This window comes from Bos javanicus, chromosome 14 (genome assembly GCF_032452875.1).
Source record: "Bos javanicus breed banteng chromosome 14, ARS-OSU_banteng_1.0, whole genome shotgun sequence".
NCBI lineage: Eukaryota > Metazoa > Chordata > Mammalia > Artiodactyla > Bovidae > Bos > Bos javanicus.
In genome coordinates, this window is record NC_083881.1 from 627,713 (window position 1) to 648,997 (window position 21,285).

General features: G+C 63.0%; 4 protein-coding genes across 12 annotated transcripts; 1 reads left to right on the forward strand and 3 right to left on the reverse strand.

Moving 5' to 3' along the window:
• Window positions 1-525: 525 nt before the first annotated feature.
• WDR97 (WD repeat domain 97) lies at window positions 526-9,243 on the reverse strand. 6 transcript variants are annotated; one of them, XM_061438057.1, is made up of 23 exons: window positions 9,018-9,243; window positions 8,717-8,847; window positions 7,910-8,538; window positions 7,617-7,738; window positions 6,717-7,422; window positions 6,503-6,645; window positions 6,179-6,415; window positions 6,015-6,105; window positions 5,708-5,840; window positions 5,497-5,618; window positions 5,180-5,240; window positions 4,574-5,032; window positions 4,369-4,494; window positions 4,199-4,282; window positions 3,240-3,368; window positions 2,942-3,148; window positions 2,664-2,858; window positions 2,377-2,574; window positions 2,179-2,300; window positions 1,947-2,109; window positions 1,112-1,674; window positions 954-1,015; window positions 526-854 (listed from the first exon to the last, which is right to left on the reverse strand). In XM_061438057.1, exons 1-23 carry the CDS (start codon window positions 9,145-9,147, stop codon window positions 652-654), a joined length of 5,016 nt encoding a protein of 1,671 aa, XP_061294041.1. In that variant the 5' UTR covers window positions 9,148-9,243; the 3' UTR covers window positions 526-651. The 6 variants fall into 6 exon arrangements, with proteins under 6 accessions (XP_061294041.1, XP_061294040.1, XP_061294039.1 ...); XM_061438056.1 differs by having other exon boundaries at window positions 4,574-4,804; window positions 4,883-5,032; window positions 6,179-6,645; XM_061438055.1 differs by having other exon boundaries at window positions 2,942-3,145; window positions 6,179-6,645.
• Window positions 9,244-9,287: 44 nt separating this feature from the next.
• Window positions 9,288-12,342, reverse strand: MAF1 (MAF1 homolog, negative regulator of RNA polymerase III). Of its 4 annotated transcripts, none has more exons than XM_061438280.1 (8): window positions 11,972-12,342; window positions 11,128-11,250; window positions 10,896-11,024; window positions 10,655-10,820; window positions 10,403-10,524; window positions 10,194-10,313; window positions 9,894-10,034; window positions 9,288-9,767 (listed from the first exon to the last, which is right to left on the reverse strand). In XM_061438280.1, the coding sequence occupies exons 2-8, from the start codon at window positions 11,208-11,210 to the stop codon at window positions 9,746-9,748; spliced, it is 783 nt and encodes a 260-aa protein (XP_061294264.1). In that variant the 5' UTR covers window positions 11,211-11,250; window positions 11,972-12,342; the 3' UTR covers window positions 9,288-9,745. The 4 variants fall into 4 exon arrangements, with proteins under 4 accessions (XP_061294264.1, XP_061294265.1, XP_061294266.1 ...); XM_061438281.1 differs by having other exon boundaries at window positions 11,128-11,376; window positions 11,972-12,328; XM_061438282.1 differs by lacking the exon at window positions 9,894-10,034 and having other exon boundaries at window positions 11,972-12,329.
• Window positions 12,343-12,434: 92 nt separating this feature from the next.
• On the forward strand, window positions 12,435-16,459 carry SHARPIN (SHANK associated RH domain interactor). The gene is made up of 9 exons (XM_061438261.1): window positions 12,435-13,148; window positions 13,438-13,612; window positions 15,096-15,233; window positions 15,308-15,449; window positions 15,534-15,624; window positions 15,703-15,856; window positions 15,936-16,054; window positions 16,137-16,265; window positions 16,336-16,459. The coding sequence occupies exons 1-9, from the start codon at window positions 12,951-12,953 to the stop codon at window positions 16,417-16,419; spliced, it is 1,230 nt and encodes a 409-aa protein (XP_061294245.1). The 5' UTR covers window positions 12,435-12,950; the 3' UTR covers window positions 16,420-16,459.
• Window positions 16,460-17,688: 1,229 nt separating this feature from the next.
• On the reverse strand, window positions 17,689-20,068 carry LOC133260128 (cytochrome c1, heme protein, mitochondrial). The gene is made up of 7 exons (XM_061438275.1): window positions 19,896-20,068; window positions 19,122-19,318; window positions 18,913-19,039; window positions 18,670-18,827; window positions 18,424-18,584; window positions 18,093-18,193; window positions 17,689-17,991 (listed from the first exon to the last, which is right to left on the reverse strand). The coding sequence occupies exons 1-7, from the start codon at window positions 20,022-20,024 to the stop codon at window positions 17,887-17,889; spliced, it is 978 nt and encodes a 325-aa protein (XP_061294259.1). The 5' UTR covers window positions 20,025-20,068; the 3' UTR covers window positions 17,689-17,886.
• Between the last annotated feature and the right edge of the window lie 1,217 nt (window positions 20,069-21,285).

Genomic DNA, 21,285 nt, shown 5'->3' on the forward strand with positions numbered 1-21,285 from the left:
GACCCTGTACCTTCCAGACAAGGTCCGTCTCCTGGTGACTAAGGGGAAAGATCCAGAGGACACACTGCCCCTTTACTGCTTTGTGGGTAAAGCATGCGGGGCCCCTTCATCAGTCTTCTCCTTTCCAGCCTAGACGTAGCAAAGCTCCAACCACTCCTGGTTTCATCTGCATCGAACAGGTTCCCCCACACACACCTGCCACCACCCAGACCTTCCCCTCTCCCTGGCCCACCTGTTGGTATCTCCCACCCATCCTGACCCCAGTAACTAACAAGGAAAGGTTGGCTGAGTGCCTGAGCAGGGACATGCCCGTGCTATGGGTTCCTTCTCTGGGCAGACAAACACACCCCCACCAGGAATACTGCTCAACATGTGCTGACCCCAGCCCAGATGCTGTCCCACCCCAGACCCCACCAGGCCCCTACACATTCCTCACACGTGCAACTGGCCACCAGCAGGTTCACCACACACCAGACCCTCTGCCCAGCTCAGTGGCCCCCAAAGGTGAAGGTGGCATTCAGTGTGTGGGTTGTGGCCTCTGGACTTTATTCCAGCCCTGAGCCTTAGCTGGGGCAAACAGCTGGCTGGAGAGCTGTGTCTTCATGCTGGAGGGAAGGGGGAGCCAGGGAGAGGCCAAGGCCACTCGCTGGGTCAGTGGTAGTTGTCAGGGTTGGTGTCATCTGGCAGAAAGTAGCGCTGCAGGGCAGGGTGCAGGAGCCGTGGGGGCAGCGGACGGGCAGACCTGGGCCAGTCTGGGGGGAAAGGCTGCAGTTCCACCCGAGGCAGTGGCAGCTTCAGTATGCGGATGGTGCTGTCCAGGGAGCGGTCCACACAGAGCCGGGACAGCATTCGGCCTGGTGGGCCGGCAGGATGGTGAGACCGTGGTGTGGGGTGGATGCTTGGCGGGAACTGGGCTGGGCTGGGGTCCGATTTCCATCCCTGACCCCACTCACCCCTCAGTCTCATGGGAGACCTCTGGACCCTGGCCTCCTGAAGCCGGAGGATGCGGTCGTGCCTGTTGGGTGGGGAGGTGGGCTTGACTGAGCCAGCGCCTAAGCCGCCCCACACAGGCTCTGCCCCAGCCTCACCCTGGAGCCCATGGCCTGCTCACCGGGGATCCGGGGAGTGTGGCAGCACCATGCCACAGAACTGCGGGGGCAGGGGAGGGCCTGGGGGTGGGCTGTAGGGCTCCTCGGGCAGGGGCCCCTGGTGCCGAATGCGCTGCTGCTCGCAAAAGAAGTTGAGTGCATCAATGGGCCCCAGGTCCAGCATTTTGGACTGTGACCAGACCATCTGCGCCAGGGGCAGCATCTCACGCGGCGGCATCTCATGGGGCAGTATGGCGGGCGCGGAGGACCGCAAGACGACCTCAGGCTGGAGGCAGAAGTGCATCAGGGTCTCTGACAGTGCACGTCGGGTCCGCGTAAAGTGCAGCTGTGGCAGCGTCTGCTGGGCCTGGGGCTCCAGGGTGGTCAAATCTGACACCCCCGGTGAGACCACCAGAGAGGGTGTCTGGGAGACATTGGAGGATGTCACAGAGACGTGACCAGCTGCCCCAGAGAGCATCGAGATCTGCGACAGGGCCTCTTTAGAAGGGGGGTGAAGTCCTGAGGTCTCTGAGACCTTGGGCAGCACCTCTGACATCTTGGCTACAGACAGCTGCGTGGTCTCCATCTGCAGGAGAGGCGGCTAGAGGAGGGTGCACCAGGGTCCAAGGCAGAGACCCCACCTTCCCCTCCTCCTGGGGAAGTTCAGGAAGATCCTGGGCGATGGGGACAGGGTAGGGGAGGATGGAGGAGGCACAGAGCGGGAGTAGGGAGAGGAGCCCGCTGGCCTCACCTGGTTCCCTCCCTGCCCCACCCCTAGACTTGGGGAAAGCCTGGGGAGAAGACAAGAGGCTCCATGGGCAGGCTGCCCAGCCCTGTCCCCACCCCGGCTGTCCAGACCTGCAGCTGCTGGATCATTTCCTCCAGCTTCTGGCAGCAGCGCCTGCGCAGTGTGGCCTTGGACTCGGGGTCTGGGCCCTGGACCCAGGTCATCATTTCCTTGAACAGGAAGCCCTGTGGGTCCTGAAGGCCGAGTCCATCCAGCAGCCTCCTGAGCTCCGGCCTGGAGCAGGTGTGGGAGGTTTGTGGGCGGCCTCCCACAGCGGGGAGGGCCAGTGGGAGAAGGACTCACCGGAAGGGGGCTGGTGAGTAGAGGAAGTAGGACATCAGCTCCACCACCACCTCTCGAGACTCCAGGGAGCACGCCAGGAGCAGCTGCAGTGCCAGCATCACAAACTGCTTCTGGACCCGGTCCTGAGCGCAGGTGGAGAGCGAGATCAGTGCCCTGCGCCTGGGGCAGGGTGGGGCCAGCTGGGGGCGAGGTGCTCACCTGCAGGCTGGGGGGCTGCTCCAGGTTGAGCAAGTGCAGGAGGGTGCCCTGCAGCCGGCTACAGAAATCTCTGCTGAGGTCCGGCAGCAGCCGCAGCAGCGCGCGCAGCACGTGCACGCGGTCAGCCCAGGAGGCCTCCTCCAGCAGGTCCATGAACGCCGAGGCCAGGCCCTCCACCGTGCCGATCTCGGGGTAGGCCTGCCGAGCCCCACCCCCTGCTGTCACCCTGGGCGCTCCAGCCCCCCTGCTCCCACCCCCGAGTCCGTGCTTCCGAGACCCCCCCAAACCTGCAGGGTGAAGATGGGGAAGAGCTTTTTGAACCAGTTCTGCTCAACGAAGAACTGCAGGAACTTTGGCAGACGCCCGTAGCGCTGCTCCCAGAGCAACTGCGCGTAGTGGAACTGGGGGTGGTGAAGGTAGGTCTCGGTCTTGGCGGTGTCCTCGTGGGTGCCCTTGAGGCTCAGGATAGGGTCCTTGGCGCTCTAGGGCAGCAGCAGCGGCAGCTGCAGACCCTGCCTCCCTAAGCCGCCCCTGCGCTGCCACCGGCCCAGCCCCCAATGCCTACCTGCGCCCGCAGCCTCACGGGCACCAGCAGCGGGTCAGAGGGCAGCCTGTGCGGGGGACTCGGGGGCTCCAAGCCCCAGTCCAGGTCCGGCTCCTCCTCGTCCTCATCCTCCTCATCCCTCAGCCACTGGATCAGCTTCTGCTGCTGCTTGGTATGGCGCCGCCTGATGCCCCGCACCAGCCACAGGTCCTCCTGGCCCCTGCGCTGCTGCAGAGGCGAGAGCCAGGCCCTGGCCATGGGCCGGGGACGGGGGAGGGGGCTCGCCCTCCCGCAGACCCCGCCCTGCAGCTTGCCTCACCTTGCTCTCGAGGCTGCCTGAGAGCCCGCCGAGGGCTCTGAGGCCGCTGACCTCCTCGTGCAGCCACATCTGCTGCAGCACCACCGAGTTGGGCACGCAGCCCGGGAAGCAGATGGGCCGCCGCCAGTACTGCGGGCAGGGCACAGCAGGCTGGGCTGAGGGCCTGAACTCGCCAACCCCAGAGACCACCCTGGTGGGCACCGGCTCCACGTCCGGGAGCTAAGCCAGGCTCACAGCCCTGTTCACAACCCCAGTCAGGAAGAGAGAACCTCCCAGAGTCAGGCAGAAGGACAGGCAGAGTGCGGTCCACTGTGGTGGCCGAGAAGGGAAGTCCAGGTGAGGCTAGCCTTTGGGAGCCCTGACACCCACATGCTCTGCACCAGCTCAGCCCGGGGCCATAGGAGGGACTTCCCTCTCACTGCCCAGGGCCAGGGTTCAATCCCTGGACAGGGAACTAAGATTCCACAAGCTATGCACAGCAGCCAAGAAGGAAAAAAGGGAGGGGGGCAGTAGGAGCCCCCGGGGGTGTACTGGAGGCTTGGGTAGATAGAGTAGTAGCTGGAAGGTTCAGTGGGGAATGCCAGACGTGAGCGTCGGGGAGGGGCTAGGTCTGTCTGGGCATTGGGGGGCAGAGGGGTGCAGAGTGGGAAGGTGGCTCCCAGTGACTCCGCTCCCCTTGGGGCAGGACAATGGTTTCCCACGCACAGTCCAGAGGCCCCGCCCCTGACACTCGCTGGGAGCGGCTGCAGGCAGGGCAGGCAGCAGAGGCTCTGGCCCTCTGGCAGCTGGTTCCCAGAGTGCGAGCAGCAGCTGTGAAACTGGGCTGGGGGTGGGGAGTGCGGGTGGGCCTGGCCCTCAGGGTGGAGTTGGCACAAAGGTGCACAGCCAGGGGAAGATGGGGTCTCCAAGAAGGGCGCCCTGCGGAGGAAGGCACCTCTAGCTCAGCCTGGGGCTCTCACCTTGTAAGGATGGATGGTGGCAGGGAAGAAGCCGCTGAGGTTGGAGAGAAGCTCCTGGGGCCGCCTCTGCAGCAGCAGGGAGGTCTAGGAGGGGACAGGACAGAGGCCTGGGGCTCCAGTGTCCCTGCAGCTCTGCCCCCAGTGGCAGCCTCCTCCCACCAGACCCTCACCCTGCTCTGCCCCAGGTCGGGGGACGGTGGATCCCAGGCCAGAGGCTTTTTGCTGAGCCGATCCCACTGCAGCTGCAGGTCCAGACTGAGGCCCAGCTCGCAGCTCAGGGAGGAGCGGGCCAGTAGCTGCGGCGGAAGGAGTCAGAGGGTGGGGGGGTGGGAATTATGAGGTGAAGGCAGGGGTGGGAGGAGTGGGAGGCCTCACCTGGGATGCTCTGCTGTGCACCCTCCGGTAGGTGGGTGGGAGAGGCAAGGGGACTCGGGGCGGGCGGGCAAAGCGCCTGCCCAGGGTCCCCACGTCCTGCAGTGGTGGGGCTTCGGTGCCCCCGAGAGCAGGGCCATCTCTGGGCTGGGCACTTGGGTCCCAGGTCTCTTTTTCCACTGTGAGGGCCACCGTGCCCCACTGCTGCTGGGGCTCTGCTTCAGAATCCAGACCCTGGGGGGGTGGGTGCGGGACACACAGGCAGGTCAGAGGCCCAGGGCACAGGGAGGTCTGGGGAGGCCCCATGCTCACCAGCATGCCTGGGCCGTAGATCAGATGTAGGTAGTTATCAAAGGCCTGCTGGCGCTGCTGCCAAGTCAGCTGGGGCCGGGCTGCCGGGCTCTCCAGCCCCAGTCTCAATTGCTGAAGGTCTTGGTTCCGGACAACCAGGACTTCCAAGTCCTGGGGTGGGGGTCAGGGGTCAGCTCACTCTTCCTTGAGCCTTGTCGTGTGCCACCCAGACAAGTGCAGGGATCCCAGACCTGCCCCAGGGACTGAAGGGGAGGGCCCTGAGCTTGGGGGCTGGGGGGACACTGGGAGCCACCCCACCTCCTCCAACACTGGCTGCTGAGGAGCTGTTGTCTGGCGATGGATGAAACACAAGGCTGTGCTGCAGACAGGGAGGGGCACATGGGACACGGATGGCATTGCCAGCGGGGTAGGGCAGAGGCTGGGCTGGGGCCCCGGGGGGGGTGCCTAGGCCCCTGGTGGGGAACCATGAACGGTCAGGACTGGCATGGGCTTGCGGTGAGTGTCTGAGGGGCCTGGGAGCTCTGGAGTCTCCTGTGGGGGCATGTGGCCAGGCCCTGACCCAGGGGAGCCGGGTGGGGGCCTCTGGGACAGTTCAGCCAGGCCTCTCAGCAGACCTGAGGCTGGCCACCCCACGCAGGTTGGCGAGCCTCTGTAGCTGGGCTGCAGTCAGTAACTCTGGGCTGGTCAGCGGCAGTGGAGGATCATCCACCCCATCAGGGACCTCTTGGCACAGGTTCTGAACAGGGAAAGGAGCCTGGAGCCCTGGCCTCAGCAGCTCGTCTGCCCACAGCAGCCCCGCCCCGCCCACCTGTGCTCACTGCACACCTTAAGCAGGTAAGATGTGGGCAGGTAGAGTCTGTGGTCCACCAGGCAGAGGCGGGAGCCCAGTGCCAGGACCAGGTCCCCATTGTTGCTGCAGAAGGTTAGGGCCTGAGGGGCACCGTTCAGATGTAGGAGCCTGGAGGGGGGTTCAGGGTGGGAATCCAGGTCTGCTTCTCTGAGTAGAACACCAAGGCAGGAACAGAGGCAAGGCCCCAGCCACCCCTGCACCCCCTCCAGCTGCCCGGCTCCGGTAGGGTGAAGGCGGGAAACCCAGGCAGCTGCTCCCCGCCCCCACCCCTCCCCAGCCCACCGCAGCAGTTTGTTCTCCGCTGTCCAGATCCGGATGGTGCAGTCCAGGCTGGAAGAGGCATACAGCTTGAGCGTGGGACAGCAGCACAGGCCTGGGGGCCAGAACTCAGCTTTAGGGCCAGAGCCATCTGGAGGCCTGGGCTTCCCCTGGCCCTGCCCCCTCACCGGTGATGCGGTCCGTGGGGTCGTCCTGGGGCCGGTGATCATAGCGAGGGCTGCTGCCCAGGCCAAACTGCACCAGGCCATAGGTGGCATTGTTCGGGTCCTCGAAGCCCACCGTGACGCGCTTGCCAAGGGCGCAGAGCACTACCGCCGGGTGGCAGCAGCAGAAGGTGCGCAGGGGGCTCAGGCTCTCCTCGGCGTAGGGGAAGACGCGCCACATCTTCACAGTCAGGTCTCCCCCTGTGCGGGCAGGAGCCACAGTGGCGCCTCTGGGGAGGGAAGGAGTCCCCTGCCGGCGTGGCGGGGGAGGGGGGGAGAGGTACCGACCAGAGGACACGATGCTGTTCCAGGTGGACGCGATGGCAGTGACGGGGCCCGGGCTGTGTGCCTCCGTTCGGAAGACCGTCTTCAAGGAGCGCAACTCGAGTACGGACAAGGTGCCATCAGTGTGCCCCACCACGGGCAGGTACCTATTGGCGACCACAGCCCGTTGGCACGGGCCCGGTTGTCTTGCCCAGCCCCGGCTGGCTGCGGCACCCACCGGTTCTTGTCCTTCCAGGCCCAGGCCACGTCGCTGCGGCACAGCTCGCCCTTGTACTGGCACACTATCTCCCAGTTGGTGAACGCGCTGGTGGGGTCCGTGAGGTGGCTGTAGAGGTGCAGGCAGCAGGGCTGGGGCGCGGGTGGCGGCGGCGGGCACAGGCGGCGCAGCACCCGCATTGGGGAGCGTGCTGCATTAGCACACAGCAGGTGTCCGGCGCGCGTCAGCACCCACAGCGCCTCGCGAGGCAGGCAGTAGGCCACGGCAGCCGCGCAGTCCTCGGGCTCCAGAAGAAGCGCGCTCACGGTGTGTCCGCCAGAGACTGACACCAGGTACACCGAGCCATCAGCGCAGGCGCACACGAGGCGGGCGGGCAGCGCCACGTGCGGGGCGGTGGGCTTGGGCAGCGCCGGCGCCAACTGCAGGTGGAGCACCGGCGCAGATAGCTGCGCCAACGGCGAGTAGAGCTCCCGCGCACGCCACAGCCCCACGCTGCGGGCCTCCAAGGAGAGCAAGGGCCAGCCCGGGCCGGCGGGGGCCAGCAGACGGCTCACACTCTCCGACGGCACGCCGCGGCCCCAGCAGGTGAGTGCCACCTCACCCACCTGCGCTGCTGCCTGAAGGTCCCACGTGCGCAGCGTCCCGTCCTGTGAAGCCGACAACACCAGGGCTGTGTTCGGGAGCACGGTCACCGCGGTCACCGGGCCTGCAGAAGGGGCGTGTGTCACTCGTGCGTCCCAGGGACCAAGGAAGGGGGAGCCTTCGGTCAGGGTCGTGGCCAGGATGGAGAAGCTTGGCAAGGAAGCTGCAGACATTCTGTGCCAGGGGCTCTTGAAGGCAGAGGGCTGTGCCCAGGGTGGAGGGAGACCAGGCTTCAGGAGCCACCATGGCCCAGCGCACCTCTGTGTCCCACGAACACCATCCGGATCTGCCAGTCAGCCTCCCACACTTTCACCGTGCTGTCCCGGGAAGCTGTCACCATGGCCTCTACCTCTTTACAGTACGCCAGGTCGAAGATGGTGCTGAGGAGTGAGAGGGAGGCCGGGTGGACTCAGAACTGCCGTGTGTGTGCCCATGGACTGCCGTGTGGGCGCACGCGCATGCGCCCACCTGCACCTCTGACAACTGGATTTCCGTCGCAGCCTCGCCTCATGGTTTCCGCCCTCCCTCACCCGTCCCTGGGCCCCCCTCACGTTTTGTGCAGATTCCGACGCACATCTGTGAGAGCCCAGGTTTGCAGATCAAAGGTGAGCACGGCTGAGCCATAGGCTGCGAAGCAGCATGGGTCGTGATGGGGAGACCGAGGCCCCAGAGCCAGACGCGCAAGCGCACCCGAGATGCTTGGCGGTAGCTGCAGAGGGGACCCGTGGGGAACCAGGCAGCGGCCCCCTGAACGGAACTTCCAGAGCACCAGGCTTCCGCCTGCCTCCGCCACCAGTAGCAGCCCAGGATCTGGCACCGGCAGGCAGCAGATGGGCTCGTGGCCTGGCACCCCATGCTCCCCTGGCTTACTCAGCCACAGTAGGCTAAGGTCGGACTTTAGTATGGCCAGCCCCACTGGGCCCCAGCCCACAAAACGGCCCACAGTGCCCAGAGGGCCCAGCACCGCCACTAGCCCTGTAAGTGCAACTGGAGCCAGCAGCTTCTCTTGTGCCCAGCCATCCTCTCTGTGCAGGTGCAGGCGGCCTGCACCATCCAGCACCACGAAGCGTCTGCCCACGGGGTCCTGTGCCACCGAACACAGCCCAGCTACCACCTCCAGGCGCCGCAGGGGTTCCAGCCCGTGCGTCAAGCGCGCCACATGCAGCTCAGCTCTCTTTTCCTATGGGCCAGAATCAACAAGACTGCAGTGAACTTGGCGGGGGCCTGGGGTTGGGGGTAGGCAAGGCACCTGCCTAGGGATGCCAAGAGGACCCCGGCTGGGATCCTACTGGGGACCCCTAGGGGAAGAGCCAGGTCAGGAAAGAGGCCTTGACACAGATGCCATGGCCGAGCCGCACCTTTTCCACAAAGGTCTGGAGGCCTGTACGCAGGAGCAGCCACAGCTGGCGGGCACGGGCACTCTGAGCCATGTTCTGCCACTGCGAGTTGTTGGTAAAAAGCTGTGGGGCCCGCTCCGAAAATGACGACTCTGCGAACCGGCAGTGGAAGTCATCACAGTGTGGTCTTGGGTCCCTAACTCTGGAGGTCATGGGCAGCCAAGGACCCTCCTCGGAGCCCTGCCCAGTTAGAAGACTGCCCAGGGAGCGTTGCATTCCCCGAGGACAGAACCTGTGCCTCAGTGAGCCCAGGCCACCTCACCCCTCTCTTCCTTGAGGAGCCCCGGGTCCGGGACTTCATAAATGTCGGTCTCATATGGCTCTTGGTCTACAATCAGGTAGTCGCCTCCTACTGTATACGGGTTGCTTTCATCCAACACTTCCGACTCCATTTCAAAACCGGCGGGTCCAGGCGGCTCAACAGCCCCTAAGACCGTTGCTAGGATACCAGCCGCAGCAGGCCCCGCCCTCGACGCAGGCCCCGCCCTCGACGCAGGCCCCGCCCTGACGCCTTGTGAGTCTAGGTCCACACTAAGTCACAGAAACTTTTATTGGAAACAAACCAGCTGCAGCAAAGTGACACTCAGTGCACGCTGCCCAATGGGCAAGGTGGCGGGGTACAAGTGGGCAGATGACCCCTGGGACCACTTGCTGGGTCTCCGGCCCTTTAGGCTGGAGTGTGAAGGCCCAGGCCTGAGCCCACACAAAATACAAAAATAAACTCTGCGGTCCAGCAGCCCCTGCCTGTGTCAGTTTGTGGGAGCAGGGCAGTGGCTCTTCCCACCAGGCCCTGTGCTGTCTAGTCCAGCCACAGTGTGGGCAGCAGCAGCCTGTGGGGGTGAGTGGGCAGCCACAGGCTAGAGCCAAGGGCTAGGCAGGCATGGCCTAGGGTGGGCTGGTGCTGTGGCAGCGCCGGGACCTGGGCCCTCAGGTGGGCAGGTCCAGGCCCTGTTCGAAGCTGGGTGAAGCTAGGGCCTCTGCTTCTTCTCTTCACATACAGATCACCGGGACCCTGCACAAAGGGTGGCGTGCAGTGAGCTCTGAGGAGCCCACACCCAGAAGCCCAGGCAGAGCGGGCCCTGTCCTGCCCTGCCCACCCCAAGGTCCATGGAGGGAGGCTGCTGGGGCGATCTCACACCTGTCCTCTTCCATGGTTCCAGGCTCCTCAGGCCCACCCTCGCTGCCTCCACCTCCACTCTCTTCCTCCTCCTCCTCATCTTCCTCCCCGAGCTCCATGTCCAGCTCATTGCCTGCCTCCGAGGGAGTGTAGGTGGATCCACTGGGGGGAGGGGAGACCAGTCTTAAAATCGCCTGCCCCCAGCCTACTGCTGACTCCAGGGAGGATGTCCGAGAAGGAGAAAGTTAGGAATGGGGTGGGGAAAAGGTGTGTGGGCCAAACAGGGAGGTGGGGGACGGAGGGAGACAGGTGCCAGCCAACCTGATAGAGCGGCAGCTGAAGAAAACAATCCGTTTCAGCCGCTTGTTGTAGAAGAAGTAGTTGAAGGACCAGAGGCTGCCATCTTCCCCAAAAGGGTCTGAGTCCAAGTCTGGGTTGTAGCTGGGGCGGGGTGGGGGGTGAGACGTGGTGTGAGATCCCAGTGCCACGGAGACCCAGGACCCCCGCCCCATGCAGGGACGCCAGCCCACCTGTAGATGTCGCATTCAGCCAGGCAGATCTCCTCATCCACCGCGTTCCACAGTTGTGGCTTCAGGGCCTTGAAGTCCTCCCGGACAGCTGAGAACAGGCTGCAGTTGACTGCGTTCACCACCTAGGATGGTCACAGTCGGGGCTGACAAGGAGCCCGGCAGCAGGAATGAACCGGGCTGAGCACGCTAAGTTAGGGAGGACACCTGGGATGGCTGTGGGCCTGCAGGTCCCTTCCCCAGCCCCACCCTCACCCAGCTGAGGCTGGGCTCCCGGCTGAACTCATGGCTGCGGGCTGTGCTGAAGTCGTAGTCCGGCCGGAAGGACTCATTGAGCGTGGCAATCAGGTAGAAGAGGGTCTTGCGGCTGCACTTGTCGCTGAGGGGGCCCTCATCCTCGCCACCTTGGCTCTTACTCAGTCTGCACAGAGACAAGTGTCAGCCCCGTGCTGGCCCATTCGCCAGTCCCCTATAGGCAGGCCCTGCCCCTACTCACCTGCTGGGGCTGAGGCCTGAGGTCTGGGGTGGGGACAGAGCCTCCAGCACATGTGGCTGGCCCTCCTGGCAGAACTGCTTGAACATGTGCTTGTCGTCACCCGCCATCTTACACGAGTAGCTCTCAATCCTAGAGACGCAGGCAGGACCGTGGAGCATGCCACCTCCCATGCTCAACCAGAACCAGTGCAGAGTGGCCTCTAAGAGGCCAGCCCCCAGAGCCCCAACCTCACCTGCCAATGATATGTGCATCTCCCGTCTCCACGGTAAGCTGTGAGTTGATGGCCTCGAAGCTGGAGTTCTCCAGCAGCTTCATGTCCTCGGGAAGGGTTCTGTGCTCCAGGGGCTAGTGCTGCCTGAGGACGGAGATCAGTCCATGGGAATCTGGCCCGTGGGGTTCCACTTTCAGACCTCCTCGCAGTAAGAGGTGCTGCTGTAAACAACTTGGGCCCCTCCTGCAGCCTGCTTCCAGCCCTTCAGCACTGGCGGGAGAAACGGTAAGATCGGCAAGTCCAGGCCCAGCTCAGCTACACCTCCTGCACCTCACAGGAGTTCTTTGGCCAGGCTGGGGGACCCACCGGGGATCCTGCTAACCCCGAGGACGCTGGGTTAGTCTCTCCCTCAACACTCCCCATCCCACCAAGGAGAGCCCTGGGAGTCCGCGAAGGGGCGTGACTCCTGCAGTTTCCCTCCGGCAAGACAGAAAACCCGCTTCCGGTAAGGAACCAGGACATCTGGGGCTCGGCTCTGCCGTCGCCTGGACGCGGCGCTCTTCCCTGTTCTACAGACGGCTTTCTAGTGAGGGAGAGAGGAAACCCATGAGCTCCTCCGTTTTCCTTCAAAAGTAGGAGAGAAGGCGGAGAGAAGCCCTGAGGCCCCCGGAGTGTCGGCCAGACAGGCCGCTAGGGCGCCCCAGCGTCCGCCGGGTCTCGGGGGAAACCCCAGCCGGGGCGCACGAACTACGCGTCCCAGGCAGCCGTGCGCCTGGGGGTGCGCGCATGCGCGCCGGCGCGAAGCCCGCTGGGCACTGTAGTCCGGACAGCCCGGGTCGCCGCCGGGCACAGGGCGTACACCTACCTGCTTGCGCCGCGCTCAATCGGGCCGGGCCAGACTCGGCAGGGTCAGGTCGATGGGCGTCGATACGGCTGAAAAGGCGGGGTGGGCCTTGCGCGGCGCGGGCTTCTCAAGAACGGGCGGAGGCGCCGCGGCCTCCGCTCGGGCCGCACTGTATCCGGGGGAAGAAGCTCCGCTGCGACGTCCCGTTACTCCCGGCCCTGCCGGCCCCTGCGGACTGCCACCGCGACATAGCCTCGCCCCTGCACGGCGCCCTACTATCGCGACCGACTTGTCCGCCGACCGCCACAGAGGGCCCAAGCAAGCGAGCGAACGACCTCTGCCTCCCGGAGCCGGACAACAACAAGCGTCTGCCAGGTCCGGCCCCACGCGTCTGAATGGCCCGCTCCAGCCGTCGGAACCGGGGGCTCGCACAGTCATTGGGGGTGGCATCCGCCGCTCAGTCCCGATGTCCGCTCCTACTGGATATGACCCCTGTCCATCATCTTCTCCGACCGTGCGAACCCTCCTCCCACCCTAGCGTTCATTGGCCGCGGCCCTCGAGGCCCCGCCCCAGTGGCTTCCCAGTTCCCCGGAGGGCCTAGTGGACTAGAGAGGCAACCGCGTGAGCGGCGGGAGGTGGGCTGCCGCCCAGAAGGGGCTCCGGAGTAGCGTTCGGCTTGGGAGTTAGATACTGGGTTCACAAGCACCGCCGAGCTCAGCCCCAACCCGAGCCTCTAGGGCCTTCCATTCGTGGCCGGTGCTGGCGTCTCTGACGCTCTGCCTGGAGTACAGGCGTCCAAGCCCAGCCTCACCCGCTTTTGTCGGGAGACCTTTGGGCCAAGCGCCATCGTGGGCGAAGCGGGAGCGGCAGAAGGCTCCGACGCTCGGGCAGCGCCCGGAACCCCGGGCTCGTGGTTACAGTTTCCGGCCGGTGTAGGCGTTCAACGACCCAAGGCCACGGAAGCGGGCTCGGGGGGGCAGTGCGGGGGCCGGACCGGAGATGGCGCCGCCGGCGGGCGGCACAGCCGCGGGCTCGGACCCTGGCTCGGCCGCGGTGCTCCTGGCCGTGCATGTCGCGGTGAGGCCGCTGGGCGCCGGCCTGGACGTGGCGGCCCAGCCGCGGAGGCTGCAGCTGAGTGCGGACCCCGAGCGACCAGGGCGCTTCCGGTTGGAAATGCTGGGCGCGGGCCCCGGGGCGGTGAGTGGGGCCGGCGGGGGCGCGCGGCCTGGCCACTGAGCCTGAAGCCAGGCTTTTCCGTTTGCTAGCCGCGTGCCGTTATCTTTTCCTTGCTTCTGTTTCTTTGTCTGTAAAATGGGGATAATGCTGGTACTTACCTTTGTAGGATTACTGTGAGGGTTTCATAAAATAACACTAGTAAAAGGCTTAGGACGTTGTAAGTAGTCGACAAATGTTACCTTGTATTCCTTTGATTATCATGCAGTATGTGCTGGGGGAGGCACTGAGCCTGGACTCTCCCTCTCCTCAGGTCATTTTGGAGTGGCCCTTGGAGTCAGTCTCCTACACAGTCCGAGGCCCCTGCCAGCATGAGCTGCAGCCTCCACCGGGAGGGCCTGGGACTCTCAGCCTGCACTTCGCCAACCCTCAGGAAGCTCAGCGGTGGGCAGCCCTAGTCCGAGATGCTACCGTGGAAGGACAGAATGGTCAGTGCCCTGGAGTGAAGATTCACCAGGCCAGGGCCAGTGTTTGTTCTGCAAGAGGGCAGGAGTAGCCCCAACCCCCCAGGCTTGGATGGGAGCAGTAATGGGGAAAGCTGAGCCCCTCTTGCCCGCTGCTGGGGTTTGGGAGCACTCTCAGGAGTAAGGAAGTAGAGAAAAGGAACAGAGACCGAAGGCAGTGCCAGACAGGTGTGGAGGGGCAGTGTATGCAGACCCTCAGGACCGGGGTGAGAAGACAAGACTATCAGAAGCGTGGAAGATACTCAGTGGGAGAGTGACAGGCTCAGATTCAAGTTTCTGAAAACTGGTGGAGCCTTGCATTCGTGTGAGTGATGCAGACAGGCCTGGAGGGAGGAAGGATGTTTCCAGAGATGCTTAGGAGAGGACTTGGCTGGATTTCCTGGAGGTTTGAATGGAAAAGTTAATGGTTGAGAAGCTGGAAGGAACAGACACTGCAGAGGGCCTGTTTGGGAGAGCACAGAAGTTGTCAGGTTCTTAAAACATGTGGGAGGGAAAGGAGGTAGAAGGAGCTTGGGTTCTGAAGAGGAAAAGTTGGGGGTAGAAAAGGTCAACCAAGGTCACTAGAAGACAGAAACAAGGAGAGGGTCCGGCAGGCAGCCAGTGCATCAGGGAAGGAGTTCACAGATGCTACAGGTGAGCTGGTGAGCAAAAAGCACCTAGTGAGATGGAAGAGAGGTCCAGACAGCAGCATCTGCGGAGGGAGAAAGACACTTGCCTTTCATGCATACATTGGTTGGTTGGTTCACCACATGTGTATTCTGCACCTGTAGTAAGCACTCCTTCAAGGCCTTAGAGAGTCCAGGCAGGCCTGGTGCTGGGTGCTCGGGAGCCCTGCTTATGTGAGTGGGCAGATGGCTCAGAATATTGAAGCAAAGGAACTGCATCTGCACCACATGGGCAGGGCGTAAGTGGGAGGTAAGAAAGGGAGCCGGTTGCACGCTCAGGGCAAGCACCAGCTGGAGAGGGGTTGTTTGGAATGGGATCAGCCCAGAGTGCTCTGTGCTGATGGCAGAGCCAGGAGAGACGTCGGAGTTCCCTGGAAGGAGGCCACCTTGACTGCAGGACTCCTGGAGACTTCCGCTGGTTCTGCTGTGAGGCCCAGGGAGCTTCTTGGCTGGCTGAGAGGGCTTGTACAGGCCAAGAGAGGTGGCCCAGCCCCTGTGGAGGAGGGCTGCAGGTGGGACTGGGCAGCAAAGGAGGCCAGAAGGACTCCAGAGCCCAAGAAAGAGCCAAGTGCAACTCTGAGTGGAGTCAGCAGGGACCTCTGGGGTGTGCAAGGCCCAAGACTGGGCCAAGGCAAGGCCCTGGCATGGGCTGGGCTGAGCTAAGGAGGGAGGAGACAAAGGTACTGGAAGCCTGAGGTGAGACAGCAGAGGCCTTGGTGTGTACTCCGTGGGGGGCCAGATCTCAAAGAGACCACCAGCCCACCCCACATCTTTCCTCCTAGGTAGTGACAGCTTGCCCCCAGCCCTAGGCCCAGAAACGCGCCCTGTCTCCCCGCCCAGTCCCCTTGAAGTGCCCACACCCAAGGCCCCCAAGCCCAAGGTGGATCTTCCTTGGAGCCCTGGAGACTTGATGGAGAAAGGTAAAGGCAGGCGGCCGGAGGGGCTGGGGGAAGTAGCCAGTGTGGGGTTGCGATGGCTCTCTCTTCCCCTGCAGAAGAGCTGGCAGGGCGCCTGACCCGGGCCGTAGAGGGTGGGGATGAGAAGGGAGCAGCCCAAGCAGCAGCCATCCTGGCACAGCGTCATGTGGCCCTCAGGGTCCAGCTCCAGGAGGCCTACTTTCCTCCTGGCCCCATCAGGTAAGGCCTGGGACCTCTTTCTCACCCGGACCCCCAGGCCTCTCAGGTCCCCCATCCTTACCTGTGACCTCCATTCTGGCCCAGGCTCCAGGTCACAGTTGAAGACGCTGCGTCCTCTGCCCATGTCTCACTGCAGGTTCACCCCCACTGCACCATCAGGGCCCTCCAGGAGCAGGCGAGCACGTGGTCTGGGGAACCCGGGTGGGGGGTGGCGGGAGGCGGCCTGGGTGACACTCTGACACTCTGGCCCCAGGTGTTCTCAGAGTTTGGCTTCCCACCGGCCGTGCAGCGCTGGGTCATCGGGAGGTGCCTGTGTGTCCCTGAACACAGCCTCGCTTTCTATGGGGTCCAGCGGGATGGAGACCCTGCTTTCCTCTACCTGCTCTCAGCTCCCCGAGAAGCCCCAGGTCAGTCCTTGATTGGGGCGGGATGAGGAAGGTGGAGTGCAGCCCGCCATGGTCCCGAGTCTCACCCCCTCTGTCGCAGGACGCAGTCCTCAGCGTCCCCAGAAGGTGGATGGGGAACTAGGCCGCCTGTTCCCACAGTCACTGGGGCTGCCCCCAACCCCTCAGCCAACCAGCTCCAGCCTGCCCAGCCCCCTTCAGGTGAGCAGGGACTGGGCTGGGTGGCCTTGGCACTGTGGGTATTGAAAGCAGGTGAGCAGCAACCGTGTGCTCACCTCCCTAGCCCGGCTGGCCCTGCCCATCGTGCACCTTCATCAACGCCCCAAGCCGCCCCGGCTGTGAGATGTGCAGCACCCAGAGGCCCTGTGCTTGGGACCCCCTTCCCACAGCCTCCACCCAGCAGCTCCCAAAGGTACCAGGAGCAAAGGCGGGGAGGGGACAGGACAGAACAAGCAGAATGACCCATCTTCCCCTCCTTCCAGGTCACGCGGAGAGAGGATGGCCCTTCCCTTCCAGGCCCAAGGTCCCTGGACCCCCTCCTGAACCTCTCAGGGAACCTCTGCTGATTGCTCGCTGGAGTCATTAAAGACACTTCTGAGCCGGCCATATGCCCTTTCACTGTGCCTTCCTGCAGCCTGGGAGGATGGAGGGCAGACAGCCCTCTGAGAGGAACCCTGGCAGTCTTTGGTGGGTGGGGCCTTCCCAGTGGAGCCCAGGAGGCTACCGAAGAGCACACTTGGAATGCAGGTTGCAAGGCGTGGGGGCCTGGCACCCATTCCCCAGGTGCCAAGGGTGGGCAGGGCGCCCCCCATCTGCTGACCCCTGGGCTGGCCCTTCAGACACACACCCTGCCCTCCTCTTGGCACTCACCCTCCCCACTCTGGCCGCCTCTCTAGGCTGCTCCCACCCTGCTGCCCCTCACACTCCCTGCTTGGGGACAAGAAAAAGTCTGAAGCAAAGAGCCCTGGCCAGGACCACAGGCCAGTGCCAAGAAGCACCGCCCTGGCCCTCCACCCACTAACAGGTCCATGGCTGTGTAAACCTGGCCACTCCCAGCCATCCTGTGGACTGCCAGGGGGGGCCATCCACTCAGAGATGGGAACCATTCTGTTTACAGCAAGCACCTCCAGCTGCCCAGCCAAGAGACCAGAAGCTCCTTCCACTGGCCTCTGCCTGCCTGTTTCTTGGCAGGGCTGAGAGCTGCCCGCCTCTCCCAGCCAGCCCCAGTCCTAGGATCAACTCCTGCAGCTCCTACTTGAGGCCAGCCTCTCCATGGTTGATATGCACCAGGGCCCCCTGCTGTCCTCAGGATGAAAGTCAAGTGGTTTTACTTGACTCTGATTACTGCAGCAGGGCTCAGGACCCCCTTTTCACCTGTGACCAAGTACTCGCCACTCTAATTAATGTTGCTATTTTCCAGTTCTCTGCTTCCTGTCCTATATTCAGTGCTGACTGGACTCTCAGCCAACAGTCCGTGCAGGGCAATCCTGACCACACTACACTGGGCACCCCCAGGAGCTCTCAGGGCAAGGGTCCCAGTCCCATCGTGTGTGTGTGTGTGTGTGCGTGCGCGCGCGCGCGCATGCACACGCATGCTAAGTTGCTTCAGTTGTGTCTGATTCTTGTGGCCCCATAGACTGTAGCCCGCCAGGCTCCTCTGTCCATGGGATTCTCCAGGCAAAAATACTGGAGTGGGTTGCCATGCCCTCCTACAGGGGATTTCCCCGACCCAGGGATTGAACCCTCATCTGGTGGGTCCTTTACCACTACCACCACTTGAGAAGCCCAGAGTCCCCTGCAAACTTATACTCCCATCACACAATAGTTCAGGTAGGTGTGTTGAGAAACTTAATTTATTTCCACAGTGGGCGCTGAACGATCTGGAACTGGAGCCCCAGCTCCTGCCCCTCCCCCTCTTGTCCCAGAGGAAGAGGGGCTTGGCCGGAGGGCTGCCTGAGACCTCAGCAGGCCCAGTGTGGCTCCCGGGCCTGAGGACCCTGAAGCTCAGGACAGCAAACAGACACCGGGTAGGGTCACTTGGGTGGCCGATAGGCCAGCTTTCGGCTCTTGAGGACTGACCACTTATGCCGCTTCATGGCGTAGACCAGGGGCAGAAGCAAGCCCATCATCAGCAGCATCTGGGGACGAGGCAGGCTCAGAGGAGGGAGGCAGAAAGAACCCCTGCTCAGCTCCCAGCCTGTCCCCAGGCCCACCGTGCCCCTCGGCCCAGTCCCTTCACCTTAAGCCCCATGCGTTTGCGATGGTCATGTTCTGGTTCAGCTGCCCAGCGCAGGAAGGTACACACATCCTTGGCTACCTGGGACATGGTAGCTGGGGTGCCTGAGTCAAGGACAAGTGGTCTAAGGGCTGTCCGAGGGGGTCCCTGCCCAAAGCTTCAAAAGGGATGAGACCCAACCCTACCCCCAGTACACAGATGGTATGAATCTGACCCATGCTTCTCCATACACATACATAGTGCCCCAAACCAAGGAAGGGGCAAGGCCTCTTGGGGCAAGAAAACAGGGAAAGCAGGACCCAACTTGCCCATCCCCAGGGTGGGGGCCTCTCACCATCATCAAACTCCAAGACCTCATTGTAGATTGGAGGGGCCATACCAATGGCCTGGCCAGGAAAATAAGGGTTGAAGTAGAGGCCTTCTCGCAGCGACACCCCAGTGGGCGGCTCACAGTAGCCGGTGAGCAAGGAAAAGACGTAGTCCTCACCACCGTGCCTGGGACCAGATTGGAGTGCCCTCAGCCTCTGGCCTGAGGTGGGCCTTCCTCACTCCCCACACCACCCTGCAGGCAGCCCCTTACCTAGCTCGCACGATGTAGCTGAGGTCAGGGGGCAGTGCTCCGTTGTTGGCTGCACGTGCAGCCTCGGGGTTGGGGTATGGTTTGGGGAAGTAGTCAGACAGCTTCCCTGGGCGCATGAACATCTCCCCATCTTCATTGGGGCCGTCCTGAACCTCCACCTGCCACCGAGAGACCCATCACAACCCTGCTGTCCAGCACAGCAGGAGCCCCAATACTTGGGTCCTTTGCATGCCCGGTGCCCACCTCCTCAGCCAGCGCCTTGGCTTCATCCTCTGTGTAGCACACGCCCACCAGGTGGCGGTAGGCCACATAGTCCATGCTGTGGCAGGAGGAGCACACCTGCTTGTACACCTGGAAACCCCTCCGGATGCTGGAGAGAGAGACAGGGTTAGGGGCGCCAAGGATTCCACCCCACCCGGTCCACCCATAAACTCCCCCAGCCAGCCACACACCTGGTGTGGTCCAGGGAGGAGAGGAGGCCACGGTGGGACCACGGATAGCTGGGAGGGTGCAGCTCCAGGTCACTAGCACTCACGGCAGAATGCAGAGCCACTGCCAGCCCTGCACCCCCTGCCGCCAGCATGCCCAGCGCTGACAGAATCACTTTCCGGCCCCGGGACAGGCCAGACTTCGACGACAACGACACTGCCTGCAAGAGTCCCGCTCAGCGCCTTTCAGAACACCACCCAGCCCTACCTGTGGATCTGACTCTCATGCACCCAACACCGGCCACCTCGCGCGCCACTGCCCTCCCCGCCGCGGACCCCTCGACCCGCTCTGTCCCCGAGGAGGAGATGTGAGGCGTGATCTTGGATCCTGGGCCGGGAATCAGGCCGAAGTGAGCAAGGGTGCGGGGACAGGCCAAGGTCACAAGCAGCTGCTGAGGTCAGGCTGAGGTCAGTTCAGGACGCGGGCCCAGTCTGGGAGGCCGGGGCCGGAGCGAGCCTCGGCGCGACCCCCGGGGAAGCCCCCGGTCCCGAGCCGGCGGCGAGCCCGCCCCGCAGCCCCCCACGCTCGGCATCAGGCCCTTGTGCTGCTCGGAGGAGTGGAGGCCAGCCCTGCTCCCAGGCGCCCAAGGTCAGCAGGCGGCGGGGGTCCGGCCGGGGCGGGGGCCCAGGTGCAGAGGCCGCTCCCGCGCTGCCAAAGCCCGCGCCGGGAGCCTCCCCGCGGTGACCTTCAGCGGGATACGGGGCCGCGCGGCGGCCAGTTTCAGGGCCAGAGCTCACCTGGGGTGTCCGTAGTGGGAGCTGCCCGGGCCGCGCGCCACACAGCAGACCTTGGGCCCGCGCTCCCGGCAGCCCCGCGCCCCGCGGGCCCACCATCAACCCGCGAAGCGTAGCCGCCGCCGCCGCCATCTTGGCCCTCTTCAGCGCGGCCACCGCTCCCGTCGGCCTCTGCGGCGGCAAAGGATAGTCAACCTCGCGATAGCCGGGAGGCGTGTGAGGAGGCGGGGCGGGGCGGGGGGTGGGCTCTGTCCTTCAGGGCCGCGCACCGCATCGCGGTGCTACTCCAGTCGTCGTGGAAGCCTGAGGTTGTGCAAGTCGGTGTTGTGTCTCTCTGTTGCCGTGACAACGCCCAACTTCCTGGTTACCCTAGTCCCGCGGCTGATCTCTCCAAGGCTCAGCTGTGCTGCGCGCCTACGCCTAGATACCCCTAACCCGGAATCCACCGCTTTATTGCACGCTTTCGTCCAACAATATTTCCCGACTTGGAGCAGTGGAAGAACACCTTCATTGGAAAGAATTGCCATTATTTAACCAGTCTGATGGCCCCCTGTAAACCCCACTTGCCAAGCCTACTCAGCTTGTCCAGAGCTGTTAGCCTAACCCCCAAGACTGTTGAAGGCAATTCTGGCAAGTGTTGTAATTTCCCCGAGGCAATGGAGAACAACTGGTGCAAGTAATAGACTAACCAAAAAGTTTGAAAGGAAGAAAGGGGAATACAATGTCCACAGGGCGCTCAGACTGTGAAGAATCTGCCTGCAGTGCAGGAGACCTGGGTTTGAGACCTGGGTTTCATCCCTGGGTTGAGAAAATTCCCTGGAGGAGGGCATGGCAACCCACTCCGGTATTGCCTGGAGAATCCCCACAGACAGAGGATCCTGGCGGGCTATACATTCTATAGGGGTCGCAAAGAATCGGACACGACTGAGCGACTAAGCACAGCACAGCACAGCACGTATTTCCAGAATACAGAAAATCCCGAACATAAGTAGGACAGTGTATCTCATGAAAGACCAGAAAAAGCCCTAAGTGCTCACTTCTGGCTAACCTTGAGGCTCTGTGCACAGTTGAAGCCTAAAGCAGAGTTGTAAATTGCCTGGCTGAATTCTGAAGCATGTCCTACATGCACCCAGAGCCACTTAGAAAAAGATAGAGATTTATTGGTTATGAAATTAAAAGATGCTTGCTCCTTGGAAGAAAAACTATGACAAACCTGGACAGTGTATTGAAAAGCAGAGACATCACTTGGCCAGCAAAGGTCTCTCTAGTAAAAGCTATGGTTTTTCCAGTAGTCATGTATGGATGTGAGAGTGGAACCATAAAGAAGGCTGAGCTCTGAAGAACTGATGCTTTAGAACTGTAGTACTGGAGAAGACTCTTGAGAGTATCCCTT

Coding starts and splice junctions, on each gene's coding strand:
- LOC133260128 (XM_061438275.1), bottom strand. CDS start 20,024: ATGGCGGCGGCGGCGGCTACGCTTCGCGGGTTGATGGTGGGCCCGCGG. Junction 19,319..19,895: donor TCCCACTACGGACACCCCAG/GTGAGCTCTGGC, acceptor GGACTCTTGCAG/GCAGTGTCGTTGTCGTCGAA. Junction 18,585..18,669: donor AGCTACATCGTGCGAGCTAG/GTAAGGGGCTGC, acceptor ATCTGGTCCCAG/GCACGGTGGTGAGGACTACG.
- MAF1 (XM_061438280.1), bottom strand. CDS start 11,210: ATGAAGCTGCTGGAGAACTCCAGCTTCGAGGCCATCAACTCACAGCTT. Junction 11,025..11,127: donor GATGCACATATCATTGGCAG/GTGAGGTTGGGG, acceptor CTGCGTCTCTAG/GATTGAGAGCTACTCGTGTA. Junction 10,821..10,895: donor TCAGGCCTCAGCCCCAGCAG/GTGAGTAGGGGC, acceptor GTCTCTGTGCAG/ACTGAGTAAGAGCCAAGGTG.
- WDR97 (XM_061438054.1), bottom strand. CDS start 9,147: ATGGAGTCGGAAGTGTTGGATGAAAGCAACCCGTATACAGTAGGAGGC. Junction 7,739..7,909: donor CGTCGGAATCTGCACAAAAC/GTGAGGGGGGCC, acceptor CTCACTCCTCAG/CACCATCTTCGACCTGGCGT. Junction 2,301..2,376: donor AGCAGCCCCCCAGCCTGCAG/GTGAGCACCTCG, acceptor ACCTGCGCTCAG/GACCGGGTCCAGAAGCAGTT.
- SHARPIN (XM_061438261.1), top strand. CDS start 12,951: ATGGCGCCGCCGGCGGGCGGCACAGCCGCGGGCTCGGACCCTGGCTCG. Junction 15,234..15,307: donor TGGAGACTTGATGGAGAAAG/GTAAAGGCAGGC, acceptor CTTCCCCTGCAG/AAGAGCTGGCAGGGCGCCTG. Junction 15,857..15,935: donor AGCTCCCCGAGAAGCCCCAG/GTCAGTCCTTGA, acceptor CCTCTGTCGCAG/GACGCAGTCCTCAGCGTCCC.